General features: G+C 37.4%; 1 protein-coding gene across 2 annotated transcripts in view; it reads right to left on the bottom strand.

Annotated features, from left to right (window-relative positions):
- Positions 1-211: 211 nt before the first annotated feature.
- The window catches only part of usp36 (ubiquitin specific peptidase 36), a 28010-nt gene continuing 9077 nt past the window's right edge, over positions 212-19144 (bottom strand). Inside the window, exons 5-21 of one of the 2 annotated variants that reach the window (XM_016467263.1) lie at positions 18941-19043; positions 18799-18866; positions 17981-18051; positions 17806-17888; positions 16630-16741; positions 16409-16549; positions 14326-14426; positions 14102-14237; positions 13217-13570; positions 11395-11601; positions 10797-10912; positions 5427-6056; positions 5024-5223; positions 4479-4664; positions 3965-4080; positions 3495-3629; positions 212-1745 (exon numbers count right to left, since the gene is read on the bottom strand). In XM_016467263.1, coding sequence (XP_016322749.1) covers positions 3498-3629; positions 3965-4080; positions 4479-4664; positions 5024-5223; positions 5427-6056; positions 10797-10912; positions 11395-11601; positions 13217-13570; positions 14102-14237; positions 14326-14426; positions 16409-16549; positions 16630-16741; positions 17806-17888; positions 17981-18051; positions 18799-18866; positions 18941-19043 — 2756 coding nt within the window. In that variant the 3' untranslated portion in view covers positions 212-1745; positions 3495-3497. Of the gene's footprint in view, positions 1746-3494; positions 3630-3964; positions 4081-4257; positions 4304-4478; positions 4665-5023; positions 5224-5426; positions 6057-10796; positions 10913-11394; positions 11602-13216; positions 13571-14101; positions 14238-14325; positions 14427-16408; positions 16550-16629; positions 16742-17805; positions 17889-17980; positions 18052-18798; positions 18867-18940; positions 19044-19144 lie in introns of those variants that run through there. The other variant, XM_016467346.1, reaches the window with a different exon arrangement.

Here is a 19144-nt window from a genome sequence, read left to right on the forward strand (position 1 = left end):
TTTTACATTAGAAACAGATCCAACATCAGATGTTCTGCTATTGGATTGAAAATATAGAGAAAACAAGCTTTTCAAAAAATCACAACTTTATTGCACCAGTATATCTACATTTATGTATTTGCAATACTGAATGACTTCTTGTTTTCAGAAAAGGCATTAGGTACAGAACTATCAATTCAAATATGACAAAGACACTCGTGTGTTCTTTAGCTTGCAGTCTCTGAAAACAACCTATCTCAAATTAATTTCTAAGAGAATACAGACACATCCTACAGAGCGCATAGTGTCTGGGTCCTGAACAAGACCTCAGAGCAGTCTTCCAGACACGCATCTATTGGTTAATAAAATTTCCCATTTACAATTCCACAAACCTTAAATACATTAGGCTTCCATTTAGCAATGTGCATTTTAACATGTTTTAATAAGTATAATTTGCAACATGTTCTATTCATTTTTAAAAATTAAACCAAGGCAACTTTTCTAAAACCCAAGGATTCATGAAAGGATGGTCTGTAACAACAAGAATGACTGGAGGAGGGCACAGAGAGCACAAGGTAGACTGTACAATGTCCTAAATAGGAAGGCTTCAAAATTGGTTTACTCCTATGACGGCTCTTGAGTGGATAAGCATGTACATCATTCTGACCCAATGTATAATAGCACTGCTAACGGACAGGGTGTTTACAGCTCACACAGATGACATTTGGACCAGCTTTTGTTGAGTTTTACCCTGGACTGACCCCTTCGCAGGGCATCCGAGGGATTGCTGTAGTTGCATAGAGAGTAGGAAAGAGATACAGGATGAGACACGCTAAATCAAAGACAAAGGGATACTCCAATTATTAAATAATTCAGCCCTCCTGGCAGAAACACAGTGGTTTGTGTTAAGGCCCATGTTTTAGCTCACATGGATGAAATGTATTGCATTGTTGTATGCAGCCCTGTGCATAAAAGACCACGTCGTCTGACTGGAAATGGTGGCGTTTTGGGAAATCCGAGGAGAAATCTTATAGAAACTGTGGAAATTGTCACAAGAGGCTCATTTCTCTTTAAAATATGGCAAAATCAAACACTGCAAAGGGGAGTTGGAGGAGGAGGATGGGCTAGTATTCAAGCAGGCAAGACATGAAAGTATACAATCACAAGCAAGAAATTTATTGCAATGCAAGACAGCAGGGCAACACTACTTCCTCCAACAGATGATCCATTCAGGCAAATAACTGCCTAATAATATCTGGACCAAATATGAAAAAGCTAAATAATTTAGCGAACAAAAGTTGCATAAAGGGAACAATGATATTTGTTGAGTCATTGGAGGGAGGGGCTACATGTTCCCGTTTTTAGAAAGTGTGAGGGTTTTCTTCTCAATAAAAGACCCCAGATCAGGTAGTTTTCGTCGCTGGCCATCACAGCCTGAATGCTCGCCATCTTGTGTAGTCCTGCCTAAATAAAACCGGCCTTGGTAAACATTTGTTTGTATTACAATAAGAATAATTCAGATCATTAAAGGTTATCAGGGTGCAAACTCTCCGGTTTGTCTTCTTTCTTATGATCCAAAGATCATATTGGCACCGTTAGTGGTGTGTGTTTTGGATTTCAGACGGTGACTAAAGCCTCATGAGATGACCTCAGCCTCATGGCTTGATTTCACAGTACTGCTGCGCTCTTGTGTTCTTCAGAAGAACCTCAGACAGATCCGACTGCTGCTGATCCAATAAGGCAACTGGTCTGGTCAGGGCACACGACTGGGATCAATCAAGACAGTAAAAACAGCTGGTTATAAGCATTATCCAAGTTTGAATATATTTATTAAAATAATAATAAAAAAAAAAAAAGCTTTCAAGCTGATGGATACGGTTCTTCACAAAACAGAATTCTACAGGAAAAAGATACTTCATGTTCACTTATTTTTAATAATTTTCACATTCAAACAGCAGCATGTGAATGGAATTTTAAAATGCAAACATTGCTACTGTATCACAAACTATTTAATAACTGCGATAGGACATTTGCTCAAGAGTCATTTAATAAAGACGTTTTAATTATAAACCATCTTAACTAGGGGTGGAACGGTTCAACTTACTCACGGTTCGGCTTGTATCACGGTTTTAGAGTCACGTTTCGGTACGGTTCGGTATGTGCTATGTTTAGGCAAAAACTATACTGTCAAATAAAAATCAAGAAAATAAGAAGAATCTATCGAACTACAAGCAACAGCACAAATAAATACAACAGAGTAAAGATAAATAAAATAAACAGTGATTTTCAGGGTTTTTTTTTAGGTAGGTCTAACATTAGTTTTTAGGTTAGGTACAGAAATTGAATAAAGTAAGGAAATGTAAAACAGCATTGCATTTTTGACTGTATAAATTAAAGATGATTCTTTATTAAAGTTACAAAAGCTATTCAATCAAGAGCAGTGAGTGATTTCTTTGTTGTTGCTGTTCGATTAATATTAAGAAAGTGCTGTCACTTGAAGAGAATGCACTGATACAGTACGTTCAGCCGGCTATGTCTGCTATAGGATACTTACCAAGACGGGCATTTTGACAATTTTTGAGTGAATTTGTCCATTTAAACACAATACTTCAGAGAGAGCTTAATATTTACTCACGTTCCAAGGCACGGGTTTGCCCGATTCGGACGCACAAATCTTCTCACTGCGCGTGCGAGCTCGCGTCCTCTGGCTCTTAAATGTTTAAAGCTTAAATGAGTTTAGTTTAAACACAGATATCAACGCGCTATCAGCACCCGGTTGATGACAGAATAAATGCTCATATTCCAGCATACGGCATTCGCAATGAACAAGAGTGAATGGTTTGTCCACTTTTTTTTTTTTCCATAGCTGTTGTTGTAATGTATTGGGAAGCCAGAATGCACATCCATCAACAGAAACATACATTAGCTGAACCCTGTTTGTTTTACGTGTTATTTATAGCAAACCATATTACAGATGCGTTGTCAGATTTAAGTTGAACTGCGGTCCTAGCGCGTGCCGAACCGTGTGTGGAGAACCGTACGGTTCGATTTTTTTTCTAATTCTTCAACGTATAATAGAAAGAATGGATAATTGTTTAGTACTTTTTGTAGCTGGCAAAAGAAAAGTATTTAATAGGGCCTTTCGCACCACTTTAGTTCCAGAACTAAATGTACAGTACTAAAGTACTGGGACGATTTTGCGGGAACTATTTCCCAGTACCATTTAAAGGGTTGCATTCGCACCGACAGTGTGTACTAAGAAGTGACGTAAGCCGGTCGACAGCGAGGTCATTTGTGCGCGGCATTCAACAACAGAAACAAAGAAGAAAAACATTAACAACAGGAGGATGGAGGACGCTGTGATCGGAGCTGTGTTTTTGTTGTGTCTCGCGGGATTCACAATAATGGACATGGAAAGTCGACGTATACGTAAAGCGATTGAAAGAACGGAAAGGAGGACTAAGAATCTCCAACGAGAAATGAGTAGAAAGAAAAAAACAAAAAACAAAGTGTACCTTTCAATGGCGAAACCCCAGACTGCTCCGTCTGCCTCCCGGTGTGACTGACCACATGTTACGATGCTCTTGGATCTTCTGGAAGACATTTCCATTCCTCCTCTTCTCCTTTTTGTATTTTTTCATTTTCTTTACCTATTCAAGAGGAAAGAAATTGAATCACTTCGCATATAACACTAATATATATATGTATGTATATATATATATATATAACACACACACACACACACATACATACATATATATATATATATATATTAAGTCAAGAAACAGAGCTTACAATACTGCTGATATTACTTTATTAGTAAATACCGTATTCCAGACAGTGTGCTGTGCACATACTGCAAAAATAGCACAAGTAGTAAACTATTCCGACTGACTAGTAGAAACTTAAATTCAACCGCAGTCACTACCAGTCCACATGAATAACCTAGAGTAAGCAATGCATAAAAGTAAATGACAGTCCTCACTTTTCCACTGTCAAACTCCGTGTCCCACTCATCAATGACGGTCTCATTTTGGGCATAGCGTGCATCCTCTGCAGCATCTCTGCTAATGGCCGACAGATCTCCTTCCCAACTGAGGACTGTTGAATGAAATTATTCAAGACGCTGTCAATATTTCAGAATTCAAGCATAGGTGTGGTTGAGAACTTTAAGAGCTTTTGAAGTCATATGGTTAATCTTAATTCACTTTTCCTGTTCTTCATATAAAAAGTAAATAGGAAGTATGCATAAAATTTAAAATGTAAGAATTCAACTACCAATTGTTTTCTGTTTTTCCATCATTCATTTTTCCCCAGTATAGTTCTGAACACAAAAACAGGCCATTTAAAATGAATCACAACAGAAACAGAAATTGTCCGTTTTCATTTGAAATGCCTAACACAGAAGTTTAAGAACTACTTGTGACAGTTCTCCAATTCTCAGGGAAACGGAGAGGTCTCGCGCACAAGGTTTAGTTGACATATGACTGAAAACTCACCCTCAGTTCCATAAGCTTTATTTGAGGAGTTCTTGAGGAGCTCCTCGACTACATTGCAGCTTTTCTTGCCATCCCAGCCCATAGGAGCAGAGCATGGGCCTTTTCTCGACGTGCCCTCTGCTTCTCGATGGTTCTGGTCGCACTTGTAGCCGTCTTGAACCTGGCTGTCCCAAACGATCACGGCAGCTGTAACAGAAAACCGCAGATGTTTAACTCTTCTGTTTAAAGTTTAACAATAGTTATGGATGATGCCCTTTAAGCAAATGCACCTCCCCATTATTCTTTAAAATACTAAACCAGTGGTCTCAAACTCAATTCTTGGAGGGCCACAGCTCAAATCACACCTGCTTGGAAGTTTCTAGCAATCCTGAAGACTTTGATTAGCTGGATCAGGTGTGTTTGATTAGGGTTGGAGCAAAACTGTGCAGAGCTGTGGCCAAACAGGAATTGAGTTTGAGATTAATGTACTAAACAAAGAAAAAAAAAACAAAACATGTCTATGAAGTCTACAACAGAATATATAATAACATCTGTGCTGGGATTACCGGATTTCTGCTTGCCCGCATTGCCTATCTGACTAGGAGTCTCCACTCCATTGGTCTCTTGAAGCTCCACATGAAGTTTTTCTTTATCCCTCGGTCTCTCCTCCTCTTCTCTGAAATCTTTTTGTTTTCTCTTTTTCTTTTTCTTATTGGTCTCTCCTAGGTATTCTGTGTTTGCACCACTAACCTCTTTTACAACAGCGCTGAAAGACAAGAATAAGGCAGTTTTGACAGGTAAAGTGAATGAAGTTGTACCGTAACATTACGCATTTAAAGATTTTTAAATATTGGTGTTGACTTTACGCATCAAAATCGAAATATATTTTGGGCTCCAAGTACACAACCCTAGTGTATATGCAAAAAAAAAAAAAGCGCAGTATATTAAAGATTTCAGTAACCAACTTACCACTTTGAAGCCACGGCTCCATTGCTGATCTCTTTAAGCTGCTCTTTGAGTTTGTGCTTATTTTTCTTCTTCGGGACGGGGTCTGTCTCTGGCTGGTCAATTGGAGACACTGACTGAGGTTTGGTCTCACGGTTCTCTGCCGCTTTAGAGGTCTCATACTCCTTTTCTTTGGCTTCTGAGACGATGCTCCAAGTTTCTCCAAGACACCAGTCCTCATCCTGATGGGGCTCAAGATGGGACTGCACACACTCCCTCTGTCCCTCAAGACCATTTGCCTCTTGTTCCCTTTTCCTCTTTTTCTTTTTCCTGTTTTCAGCACTTGGCTTTGGTTCTTCTGGGGGCGAGGCTTTAGGGGCGTCCTGGTCTACTTCTGAATGTCGTCGTTTTAGTTTCTTTTTCTTCTTTTTTGGAGTGGGACTGGCGAGTACCTGTGGTAATCCTGTAGTTGAGGCTAACGGGTTCTGGCTCTGGATTGGTCTGGGTGTACTGGGCTTAACACCATTGGTCTGTGGAGAGGGAGCATGAGCGGGCGGCTCCAGAGTGGAGGAGGGCCGTTTAAGGGGACTTTTCAATTCTTTAGGATGGTAAGTTGAAGGTGGAGATTGCAGGTTGAGCGAATGAGCTGAAAATCTGTGCAAAAGACCGAAATATTTTAATTATTAAGAGTAGAGATGATACCAAGTTGATAGTAAACTGAGAATAGATATTACAATACATCTCTCTTCGGTCCTGGCACTATTGATCGATTTGGGGAACGTATAAATTATAAAAAAATTGTTATATAAATTTTATGAAAAACAAACAAAAAAAGCAGCACTGTATTGATATTCCTCAAATACTGTTTTAGGGGTTAATCAAGGTAGTAAAGAGATGGTTCACTCAAAATGCCTGAACATTTTAATAATCATTAACTAATGTCTTTCCGAACCTGTATGATTTTCCCTCTTGAGAAGGAAATGAGGGACACTGCAATTTTACTCTAAAAATCGCTTAAATATCAGATTGTATAAATCAAAGCAATGGCTTTTAAGTGCGGCGTTAAAGAATGTCACTATGTACTGCCACTGCACTGAATTTACCCATATTAACAAATGTTTATTAACACAAATCAAATAGATTTGAAACAACATGAGGGTGAGCAAATAATGACAATTTTAATTTTTGTGTGAACTATTCCATTACAATATTTAACTTCTGTAGTTACTGTAACTTCGATCAAACATTGCGTACAGACTCCAAACAAACATCATTTTATAGATAATTTCAGTCATTTTTGGAATTTTTTATTTTTATCTAATTCACACTATTAACACCAACTTATCTCACTAACTATTAACTACGACTATTCGCACTATTAACAAAACTCCTAATTTGCTGCTTATGAATAGTTAGTAAAGTAGTTGTTAAGTTTAGGTATGGGGTAGAGTAAGGGTATCTAAAATATTGTCATGCAGAATAAGTCATTAATATGTGCTTTGTAGGTACTAATAAACAGTCAGTATACTAGTAATATCCATTCTAATAAGCAATAGTGAGAATCTGACCCTAAACTAAAGCGTTACCATTATTTTTTCCGTTATTTGTAAAAAAACAAAAAACAACACACACACACACACACACACACACACACACACACACACACACACACACACACACACACACACACACACACACACACACACACACACGATTAAAGTCAGCATGAAATTAAAATTCACACTATTTTGATCTTACAGTGAACAATTCATCCTTGCACGTTTAATGTTTTTTTTTTTTTTTTACCTCAATTTATCAAAACGTCATAATACTTTGATAATCTGTTACATTCTGATGTACATCACAATATGGAAGAAAAGATCTGTCGCTACTTCTACTGCATTATGACTTTAATGCAAGTTAGTGGGAGTTTTTCAGACTTTCATCTTAAAGTCAGCATGAAATGGAAATTGTAACCTACTTTTTTTTCTAGTGTGATGTAGGGAAGCACGATATATCGGCCACCATATCGGTATCGGCCGATAAATATGAATTTTAATGTTATCATTATCGAACTGATAAGAAAAGTTTGCCGATATACTTAAGCCGATAAATAATGTATTATTTTCTGCAGAGATACTTCAGATGCGCACTGTTCTCCATGATGGTATTTATTTGCTTGAAATATTATTAGAATCACTTCGAAAAGTTAAATACAGTGAAGTGCAACATGTGCAGGGCAAGTCTGTCATAATATAATGAGAACATTACTGTTAAATAATGTTATAGAATCTTTGTGTGCCCGTGTTTAAGCGCGTTGTTACGGGAAGAGCGCATTCACAACGGAGCTGCACCTTCATGACCAGCACAGTTAAGTTCGTTTGTGCATTTGCAGCCTTTTGTGCAATTGTACATTGTAATATTGTGTTTATTTTATGCATATTGGTCTGATTTATCACATATAGAATGCATTTGGTTAAGCTAGAACGCTTCAGTTTACCGGTGATCATCTTAGCTCAGCGCATGCAGCTCAATCAGCAGCACACAACATTAATAACTAGGACTATTATATATATATATAACATTATAATGAGAACACTATTATAATAAAATGTTGTGAATTCTTTGGTTTAATTTGCCATGTTTCAGCGCGTTGTTGCGGGAAAAGCGCATCCACAACAGAAGTTACACATTCTGATTAGCACGTAACTTAATTCGAGTTCACTTGTGCATTTGCATCTTTTTGTACATATATAAGTAGTAAAATTTTGTTTATGTTGTATAAATATCTGATTAATCTAATATATGATGCGTTTCCTTGAGTTAAATAAGCTGCCAGCAAAGCACTTCAGTTCACCGGTGTTCATTCAGCTCTTCAGCTTCAGCGCACGCAACGTGAACAGCAGTGCACAACATTAATAACTAGTATAACTGGGAATGTCATATGCATAACATTATAAAGAGAATATTACCGCAACAAAAGTTGTGAATTATTTGGGTTTATTTGCCTTGTTTCAGCGCGTTGTTACAGGAAGAAGAGCGCATCGAGTTACACATCTGACTAGCACGTAACTTGGTTCAAGATCACTTGTGCATTTGCGTCTTTTTATGCATATATAAGTTATAATATTATGTTTATGTTGTATAAATATCTGATTCTCATATAGCATAATTAACCCACTAACAAAGCGCTTCAGTTTACCGGTGTTCATTCAGCTCTTCAGCAACAGCGCACGCAGCTTAAACAGAAATGCTGCTATTTGAAACAATGGTATTATTTAAGATACTTCTTTTTCAAAATCATTGATATATTATTCATATTAACTACCACTTTTTTTTATTATTATTTTCATCAACAAAATATGGTTTAATTAAAAATGTAATTATTGTCGGTGCAGAGTCTATTCCGTTTAATTTATCCATGGCACATGATTTTATTTATTTACACGCAAGTAATATTATCTAGGGACTTGTTTGCATTATTTTATTTATTTGTAAGGCTGCTTTATGTTTGATTTATGTTGAAGTGTTTAATGGCTTTTAATGGTGAGACGTTTTTTGTAATCGGGCTCTCAAAAATTATATAAAAATGTGGATTTATCGGCCAACGTATCGATTATCGGCTGTCATATATAAAGAATTATCGGTATCGGTCTAACTTTTCATATCGGTGCATCCCTAGTGTGATGATTAAGATTATAGTGATGTGCATGAATAAACTCAATCCTAACTGAAATGGACATTCCTGATATAAAGCATTCAGAAGACTCAATCCATGACTACTTTCAACATGCAATACAGCAATTAGGGATGCACTGATACCACTTTTTTCAGAACGAGTACAATACTTTCATTTTTGGTACTCGCCGATACCGATACCTGTATTTTCACCGCATTTTTTTTTTTTTTTTTTAATTTAATTTTAATTTTTTTTTTGCATTATGTTAAAAAGTTTTGAAAAAAAAAATCTGGCTGACGATTTAGTTTTAATCCAAATGCATGCGCTATTGGAACAGCAATCAAGATCATGCAACAGAAGTGCGCGCTCTCGGACTCTCTCTCGCTCTCTCTCCTTACCGTCAAATAACTTTAGTAACTTGTGCATTGTTTTGCTTACTTGCTTTTGACATATCCGACCGAACTACAAACTTTCCAGTGATGTCTGTGAGATATTCACTCGACAAGCTCGTGCATCTGTGCAGCCGCGCGCTCAATCCACTCAGCGCGCTCTGCTTATCAGCTCGGGCATATCCGCTATACAGGCGTGAATATAGAATGTTTAACATTATATTAATTACTTACATGTACTTCATAGACATCCTTAATCTCTAATAGCTCCATTCTACTCTCTGTTGTTCTGTTTTCAGTGTTCCTTTTTCTGAACACAGCTCTATTCAGACGCTGTTTGGTATCGACTTTTGGTATCAGGGCATTTTTACGAGTACGAGTACAGGAGCGCAGTATCGGACCCGATACCAGTATCGGTGCATTCCTAACAGCAATGACTCTAATGAACAAATATACATCACACACACACACAGGTTTGTTTTTGTGAAAAGTGGGGACATCCCATAGGCGTAATGGTTTTTATACTGTACAGACCGTATATATATATTGCCCTACACCAACCCTACCCCTAAACCTACCCCTTACAGGAAACTTTGTGCTATTTCAGATTTTCAATACACTCCATTCTGTGTGATTTATAAGCGTTTTGAAAAGTGGGGACATGGGGTAATGTCCTGAAAAGTCACCTTCTCCTTGTAATACCTATGTCATACCTTTGTCATTATACAAATGTATGTCCTCATTTGTCACAAAAACGCGCACACACACACAACTATTATCATCAATGCTTTTCAGTTCTGAATTGACTATATTTAGAAGCATTTCTTTTACAACTTTCCACAATGATTTCTGGGGTTTTCTCGACAGTGAACGACAATCATTGCTGCCTTAGAATTCAGCAAAATATTTTAAGAGCTGCCCACCTTCTGCAACAGCCTTTGCTGCATTAAAACAGAACCTCAGCTCACTAGATTTTTTAGCAGGGAAACGTGGGATGTGCACAGTCGAAAGCAAGCAAGATGTGTGCTGAGTGTCATGACAACAGCAAAGCAGCTCTGATGCAGCTCACCGACCCAAAGCCTAAACTTAAATTTACCATTAATCACAAAGTTTTGTTTGTGTACAACTTAATAGACTATACTCCTATTCCTAACAGCCTTCAGTCACATCAAATCAAATATAAATATCAAATATGTTCCACTGGAATCGATTGGATTGTGAAAAGTGCATCTATTTTGACAAATGGTTGAAGGCTTGGTGATTTCACCCGAAACGGAAAGTTAAAATTCAACCGAATCTGCTCTCACTTTCAGAGCGAGTGAGTACCTGTGGTGCGGGTGGGTGGAGTCCCGGCTGAGAAGGTGTGAGGGCTCACTGGACAGATGATGAGATGAAGGGGGCGGAGCCTCAGTGCTGCTGCTCGGGCTCTGCCGGGGACTGGCCTGCAGTTATTGACATAAATAAAAACTTTGTGGTCTAAAAAAATATAAAATAAAAAATAAAAAACAGCCATGAAACGTGACAATGACAAAGGGACCCATATGGGAAGAAATCATCAAGACCAAACAAAAAGAAAGAAAAAAAAGTAGGACGGGGGAAGGAAAAAAGAAAGTGTAGCAGAGAAGAATTAGAAGTTGTTAGAAATAAAAAAATAAAAAATAAAATAAATTTTTAAAAAGGACAGCAGTGTGCAGACTGCGAACCCACAAAACAGATATAAGCTGAAAGACGTAAACGTATTATTATTGTATTATTACTGGCCAGTGTGAGCAACATGTCAAGGCTCCAGATTTTAAGAAAATACTTTTTCAACACCCGTACATCGAAAAGGAATGAAGTGGACAAACATGGGAAGGCAAACACACAAACGGACTTAAAAACCACCAGCAGATGAAACAAGGGTGGATGGAGCTGGTAGACTGACCTTCTTGGCAGACAGGGCGAGTCGTTTGGCGGGCGGGGGGGACATGGTGCTGACGGGCTCTGATGAGACATTGGTGAGGGCCTGGGGTTTCAGTTTCACCATCTTCTGCTCCTCCGAGTTCACACGCTCTGTGCTCTTAGCTGGAGATGCTGGACTGTTCACACTAGACATGTTGCCAACAGGTGCGGTCCTCGTGCCAATAGACTCCTGAAAGAAAACAAAAAAGACATCTGAGATGAACATCAAACTAGACGATTTGGCCAAAAATATTAATCACAATGTTTATCAGGTTATATTATATTGATATTTATCACAATATTTCTGTACAATGGGGAAGGAAATGCTTTCCACATGTTTGTAAAGCCTTGAGAATGAATATAAACGTAACTCGTTTGTTCACAATTAAACTCCATGGAGTAGCTACCTTTTAATTTAGGGCCCCATGAAATCCATTTTTTTCCCACTAAATTCTGTATGTTCCATTTTATTTTTTCCTAGATTCTGTGTTTTATGATCAAAAGTGGTGTCCAATTAAACGAATAATTCTTTTTTTTATGAAATCAAATGAACAACCAAGCATTCCATTTTAATTGTAATTTATTTGTTTCAAATAAGACCCCCTAAGAACTGGATTAACAGAATTAAAACATGGATGAAAAATGTTCTTTGGTTATATGATATTCCTTAAAAATGTTATTATTATTACTTTGAGAAGTACATTGTAGCATAGAGGAGTAATATAGTTACGTTATAATTTCTTCAAGTTAAACCAAACTTATTTTGGAGGTTTGTATTGTGTATTTGGCGGTTGCAGTATGTATTTGATGATAGTCTCCTTAAACAAAAGGTTAAAAAGCTTGTGAAGCTACTACACACATACTGAAACGCAAGTGATGCTTGCGGTGTTATCAGACTCTGCCGCCTCAATATACGAGTACATGTACAATCTCTAGAAATGCTCCGAGAGTCACTTAATGAGCATTTTACCGTTTCTTTTGAGAAAATCCATCATCATAGCAAACAGAAACCTAAAGGTCTTCAAAACAACCCATCAAAATAAAAGTTCAGTTTAACTTGAAGAAACTATGACAGAAATATTACCTAATGTAATGATAGTACTACTACTAATAAAATTATTAAAACATTATTTTAAAGGAATATTTGCCAGATAAATTTACCAGAATTTATTTAGCAGAATTATTTAGCAGTATTTCTGAAAAATAAATAAATAAATAAAATAATAAACTACTTTTTAAATAAAATCTATTAATTAGAGATGCTTTTGATTATTAATATTTAAAGAAACATTTAAAATGGAATCCAGAAAATTAATGGAAAACTGAATTTGAAAAAAAAAAAAAAAAAAACATTTCATAGGGCCTTAATTTGATTTTTGTTAAACTTAATACGTTTAATATTGTGAGTTTTCATTTCAATTAAATATACATGCTTTTTGATGAATAACATTTAATTTAACCATTAAAATAGAATCTAGAAAAATTAAAACAGGAAAAAATACGGAATCCTGAAAAATTTAAACAGAAAAAATGGAATTTGGAAAACAATTAAATGGAATTTGGGATTAAAAACAGATTTTGCAGGGCCCTAACTTCCAACCCACTGTACTTTAATAATGTGAATATGCAATGAATATTTAGAGTTAACTAAAAGGGAAACATCTTCAGACTTGAATTTGGTATTCAGAGATTTTCTATTTAAAGAAATAAACCATGTCACCATTAACCAAAACTCTTGTATGACTGTCACTTTTCTTGACAAAATCCACCACTTAAACAGCACATGCAAGTCTATGGAGACTTACTTTAGACTCAGAGGATGTGTCTGCTGAGGAGCTGTCAGACAGGGATTTGAGTGAGGTAGATGATGGCAGGCCGCGGCCCTCGCTGTTGCTTCTCTTGTCGGTGTCGGGTTTGGGGAGGCCGTTGGATGGAGCAGGAGTGCTGCTGCGGGACTGAGGCTGAGGTATGGGCTTCTTCACTTTCTTAAAGGGCTCCTCGATCAGTGTGGGTCCACTGGGCGGCTTGGGCGGGGCATGGGAGTTCCCCGTACCATTAGACATCTTCGGCGATTGGACCCCTGAACAGTTTCTGGCTACTGGAATACCAAGACCCCCATCCACAGACTGGATTTTCCTCAGCTGAGCGGGATCAAGCTTCTGAAAAAGGAAAAATAAGAGGTTTTGAACAAATGTGATGTTATGCAGGGGTAGCCTCTTTTGACTCTTGGACTCACTAGACATGATTATGATGTAATTTCTAGAATATAAGTCTGAAATGTGCTGTGACTTTTATTCCAAAGAGACTTGGCGTCGCATAAGAGAGATACATGAGCCCATAAGTTTGAATTAAGCCATAAATTGGGTTTGCATTGTTTTGGGAGCTGCCCACCTAATTTTTCCACAATTTAAATGCTTTTCTACGAGTTAGTCCACATTGAATTTCTTATTTCTCTTCCCAAAATCTCACCCTCAGACCTTGCAGGTGATTTATTTATACAAATGTTTATTTACCACCTTTCTATCACTTTTAATCCCTATATTCACATCTTTTAATGTGGTAAAGTAGAAAAACACTGCATATCAGACATTTTTGTGTGTCAAATTAACAGAAATAATGTTTTTCAAAAAACATCTCATGGGTTTCAGATTTTAACTCTCCTCACATTTCACACTTTCAGACTTTCCTACCTTCGTAACCTGTGGTGAAGACAAAGGTCCATGGAGTGTGCTCCTCTTCAGCTGCTCCGGTGTCATATTAGTCCTCCCAGAGTGCACTATGTTCTGCTTTGTATTTGAAGCATCTGTATTTTTCTTTTCAGGGATCCTGCCACAGAAAAGATGTGATTGTAAAAATGAGGCATCTCTACTGGCTACTGCAATATAAGGAATAGATGAAACAACATGAATATTACCTCAGGTAAAAGAGGACATAGGCCTGCTGATTAAGGACAACCTTGAGGTTACTGGAATGAACCATTGAGTCATTCATCTGGTACCACTGTCCATTACTGGCCTATGAAAGGATATTTGCATCAGAATATTAGCCATAGTAATTAAGCATGAAAAAGACAACAAAGTAAAAACTTTTTCCTATAATGCTCCTTTAAAGTTCTCTCATCAAGCTCATTGTGTCTCTTACTGGTTCCTTGATCTTTGGATCTTTTTTGCGTTAACTGGGGACTTCTGAGATTACATCCTTCTATCAAAGGTTTTTATGCTCACCATATTAAAATGCCAACATAATCCACAACATAGTGGTTTTGAGGCTACATTAGGGCTGTGCAATTAATTGCATGCGATAATGAACGCGATATTGCCTAATTGTCAGTGAACTACGGCTCTGTGTATTAAATGCCGCTCCATCTGAAAGCAGGTGATGGAGATTTACTACTAATCACGGAACCGGCTTTACTGACGAGATGCGCATGACAATCGCATGCAATTAATTGCACAGCCCTAATCTACATTGAGCTTTTCTAATTTGCGTTGGTGGGGAAAGAAAAATTTGGAAAAGAAATGGTGGTAAGTTGCCACAGACAATAGTGAAATGTACAACTATTATACAAAAGACTTGAGCTCAATGCTGTGACTGGCCAATCAGAATCCAGTATTCCAGAGAGTAGTGACCAACTGACCTAACGTTAAGCCCCTCCCCTCTAATGCAGATGAGCCAATGGCAGTCGAGTATCAGTTGCACGGGGAGCGGAACTCGGACATCTGTAGGTTTCAGCACCACAGAGAAACATTGGAAGATCCGAAGCTTGCATCGTTTTTAATGGGGTTTATGCTTTAAAAATGGAAAAACTATGTGCCTGGGGTACTTGTAACCATGATCCCAGGTATCCTGAGAGGATAGGCAATGGAATTTATTTTATTCTATTTCCTAAACCCAAACAAAACGAAGTAAAATGTCCATAAGCATTCACCCCCAATCCCAATGAAGACAAAAACGTTTGTTTTCTGGTTGTCATACTCTCATTAAGTTACAGTTTTCATCTGCTCAAGCAGAACGTTAATGTCATCTTGTGCTTTAGCAAGGTATCTCTGGCTAAAACTAGCTAACATTAAAGTTAGTGAGGCCATGCTATTACAAACCTAAATAGCGGACTGTTCTCGCGTCTTGTACAGTGTAGGGCAAAAACACAAACGAAGGTCTACATTTCAGTGCCTCTCCATATTAAACTGGTTAAATGTAAATTAATTTAATCATACCCTGCGATACATGAACAATGTTGTTATCTGCGATCGTGACGACCGTAACATGAGACTTCTCCCGCTTGCATTGTGATCTGTAAACCCTCGCCTCCAAATTAATACCCACAATATTTATTTTAAAATCTTTCATATATCCCTCCATGGCATATTTAACTCCCACTTGAATGGTGGTCTTTCTGTGTCCAAAATTTATCAAAAAGACATAGGGACAAGGTTTTCACGCTGACAGCTGTCATTGTAAGACAGTTAGCAACTCCGTTTGTTTGTCCGAGGGAGCAACAATAACTAAGAGTGGCGGGGCTTACCGATAGGTCAATTAGAAAGTTACGAGGTAGATGGTTTTCACCAGAAATTCTGCCGTTAAACACCATTATCTAAAAAAAAAAAATCTTGAAAAAATGCGAACTGGTGGCTTCAACAAATGCATATACCTTCGATCTACAACTTCTGAGCTCACATAAGGTCTGTCTGTAATGGTTCATGAGTTATCACTGAACTGGATTTGAACTGAGTCTGTTTTACCACAAAGGAAATGAATCGTGGTTTTCATGGTTTTTGAGACATGTAGCAACAGAAGAACCATGGTAAGTCAATAGAATACACTGCCTCACTAAACCATGGTACCACCACAGTACTTGTTGAAAATCCCAATGAATAGTCTCATCTTACAATATTTTCTGCTAAACACTTTTTTTACTTGGGAATATACTACAGAAAATAAAATGATCTAAAATGAATAAATAAATGGGTTTTATTTAAAAGCCATCACATGGCGCTCACCTTGACGTAGCAGTAGTAGTGTCCAGCATGGCAGCTGTACCCTGAATGCACAAGGACAGCATAGAGGCCATACATCACTGGATCGCCCGTGTTCTGGGACATGTACGGGCGAATGTTCAGGAACTCTGGGTAGCCAACGTCCTAACAGAAAACCATCAGTCAGCAGGTTGATCACAGAACAAAGGCTCGTCTGTGTGTCACTGGCATGTATAGGATGATACCTTGGTAATTTTTCCTCCACTGAAGTTGGCGAACCGTTTAAGTGACAGCGTCAGCACATTTGATGTTCTGTGAACTGTGAACCTCTTAGTCGCTGGAACCTTCTTTTTACATCTAAAGCAAGAAAAGACTATGATGAACAGCTGTGGCTCTTGAGATGCAAACACGCTTCTGAGTGGTTGCTTACTGAATCAAGAACTCGAGTGGCCTGTGTTTTGATGGTATTGAGTAGGGATGTAACGATTCATTCAACTCACGATTCGATTTACGATTTTGATTTCACGATTCGATGAACTTTTTTTTTTTTTACAAAATGAGATTTAAGACGAATTATAAATTAAATGTGTCCTTTTATTATTGCTTGGACAAAATACTCTACGTTTTTGTGTACAGTATTTTGAAATAAATTGAAATATAACACTATAATAATATACTAATTTAGCACTTAGTAAATTATTGCTCTTTTGTTGGTTTTGATTGCTTCTATTGTCCTCATTTGTTAGTCGCTTTGGATAAAAATAACAAAATAACAAAATTTTAATATAATGTAAATGTAAATAACAAAACTAAACTGAAATTTTAAAACAAGCCCCAAATCAAGTAAATACGTAAATAAAATAAATCTCTTCATATAAACAAACTAGGGCTTTGTCTGAGCTCTTTCCATTTAAAATGAGAGGCAACCACTGCATTTTAATCATGATCCAAACAAAGATGCTGCATACATGCAACATGAGCAGTTTTTAATCTAAATTACATTGTATAATTTCGAAATTTGAAGCAAAAACAGAATGGTCTGACTTAAAAAATATTTGCATGAAACCGAAACAGCAGACGAGCTGAAAGAGATGCAGATTCACTCTCTGCCAGCAGGTGGCGCTTAAAGCGTTTCCTTGGTTTCCGCTGTAAACAAAGCAGCGCTGCACTTATGAACTTGAATATGCATTATGCAGAGGCAAGAGGAAAAGAAAAATACCATCGAAAGACAGCAAGTTCCCCTCAGACATACATTCATATAAACTCCTACCCCTAATTGAATCGCGATTTGTTTAGCATCTCAACCGATTTGAATCGTCACATATTTGAATCGATTTTCAACCGGCTCGCGGTTAATCGTTACATCCCTAGTATTGAATAAATTTCTAAGAAAGACCCATGCTTATGGTTGCACAACTCACTTGGCACACATGTAGGCATTCTCGCCACACAAAACATCAGGCTTGACAAATAGTTCCAGAGCACGAACGATGTTGACCGCTTGCTGAAGAGGAAAGGGGAGAGGAGATTTCAGTCTAGGACAAAACGCATTCATCATCCTGACGTGACTGAACCACAGGCGTTTCAGAATCTCACCCGAATCTCCAGAGCGATGTCCAGGATTGGGTCATACGTATCCGACACGCTTTTACAAATAGAGCACTTCACTGCAAAAACAAAGAACACAACATAAAGATACAGATGTGTGCATTGCATGCCAATGTTTTTGTTTTTGTAAAACTGCATTCTTTTATTCTGCAAGAATGCATTCCATTTATCAAGAACTGACAGTAAAGACATTTATAATGTCACAAAAGATTTCGGTTTGAAATAAACACTCTTCTTTTGAACTTCCTGCTCATGGTTTCCACAAAACATGAAGCAGCAACTGTTTTCAACATTGATAATAATGAGAAATGTTTCTTGAGAAGCAAATTAGAATATTAGAATGATTTCTGAAGGATCATGTGACACTAATGATGCTGGAAATTCAGTTTTGCATCACAGTAATGAAACATTTACATTTTAAAATATATTCAAATAGAACACAGGCATTTTAAATTGCAATAACATCTCACATTATAACTGTTTTTACTGTATTTCTGAACAAATAAAAGCAAGCCTTGGGAGGCATAAAATACTTCTATTTACTTTTGAATGGAAGTGCATCTATTACTGTATTTTCCTATGATTTATCTATTCATATAAAGCTGGGTAATATAGCGAATATCTCTCTATCATAACCTCAGGCAAAAGTAACAATATAACAATCGTGAAAACGCATATGATGATCACACTGTTTAATACTTAATTTCCTATAGACAGCAAAATAATCACACTTTTATTAGATTACACACTCTTGGATTTCAATGCATCATGTTTACCTTAGAAGTTGACGTGATGTCTGTGCTTACCTCTAGACCTCAAATAACCCCCAAAAATCTGGTGGACCAGGGTGGTGGCCTGTGTTTGTCTGTCCAGTCTGTGAACAGAAGGGTTCATTATTCCTCTGATCCAATAAAACAAACTCAAACTTAGTTACGGTAGTAGTCTTACTTGGGATATCCGTTCAAACAAGCTTTCTGCATGGCGTCAATGGTGTAACGCAGAAACTCATGGGCATCCTCTTGACTCCCAAACCGAAAATGGCGAGCAATTTCTAAAGGATTTGAAAACAAGTCAGGTTATGTCAGAGGATAACTGAGGAAAGGGATAGAGAAAAAGAAAAGTGATGTGCTAAACAGAAACGACACTCCCAAG

Source organism: Sinocyclocheilus anshuiensis, unplaced genomic scaffold (assembly GCF_001515605.1).
Source record: "Sinocyclocheilus anshuiensis isolate Anshui unplaced genomic scaffold, SAMN03320099.WGS_v1.1 scaffold173, whole genome shotgun sequence".
Lineage (NCBI taxonomy): Eukaryota > Metazoa > Chordata > Actinopteri > Cypriniformes > Cyprinidae > Sinocyclocheilus > Sinocyclocheilus anshuiensis.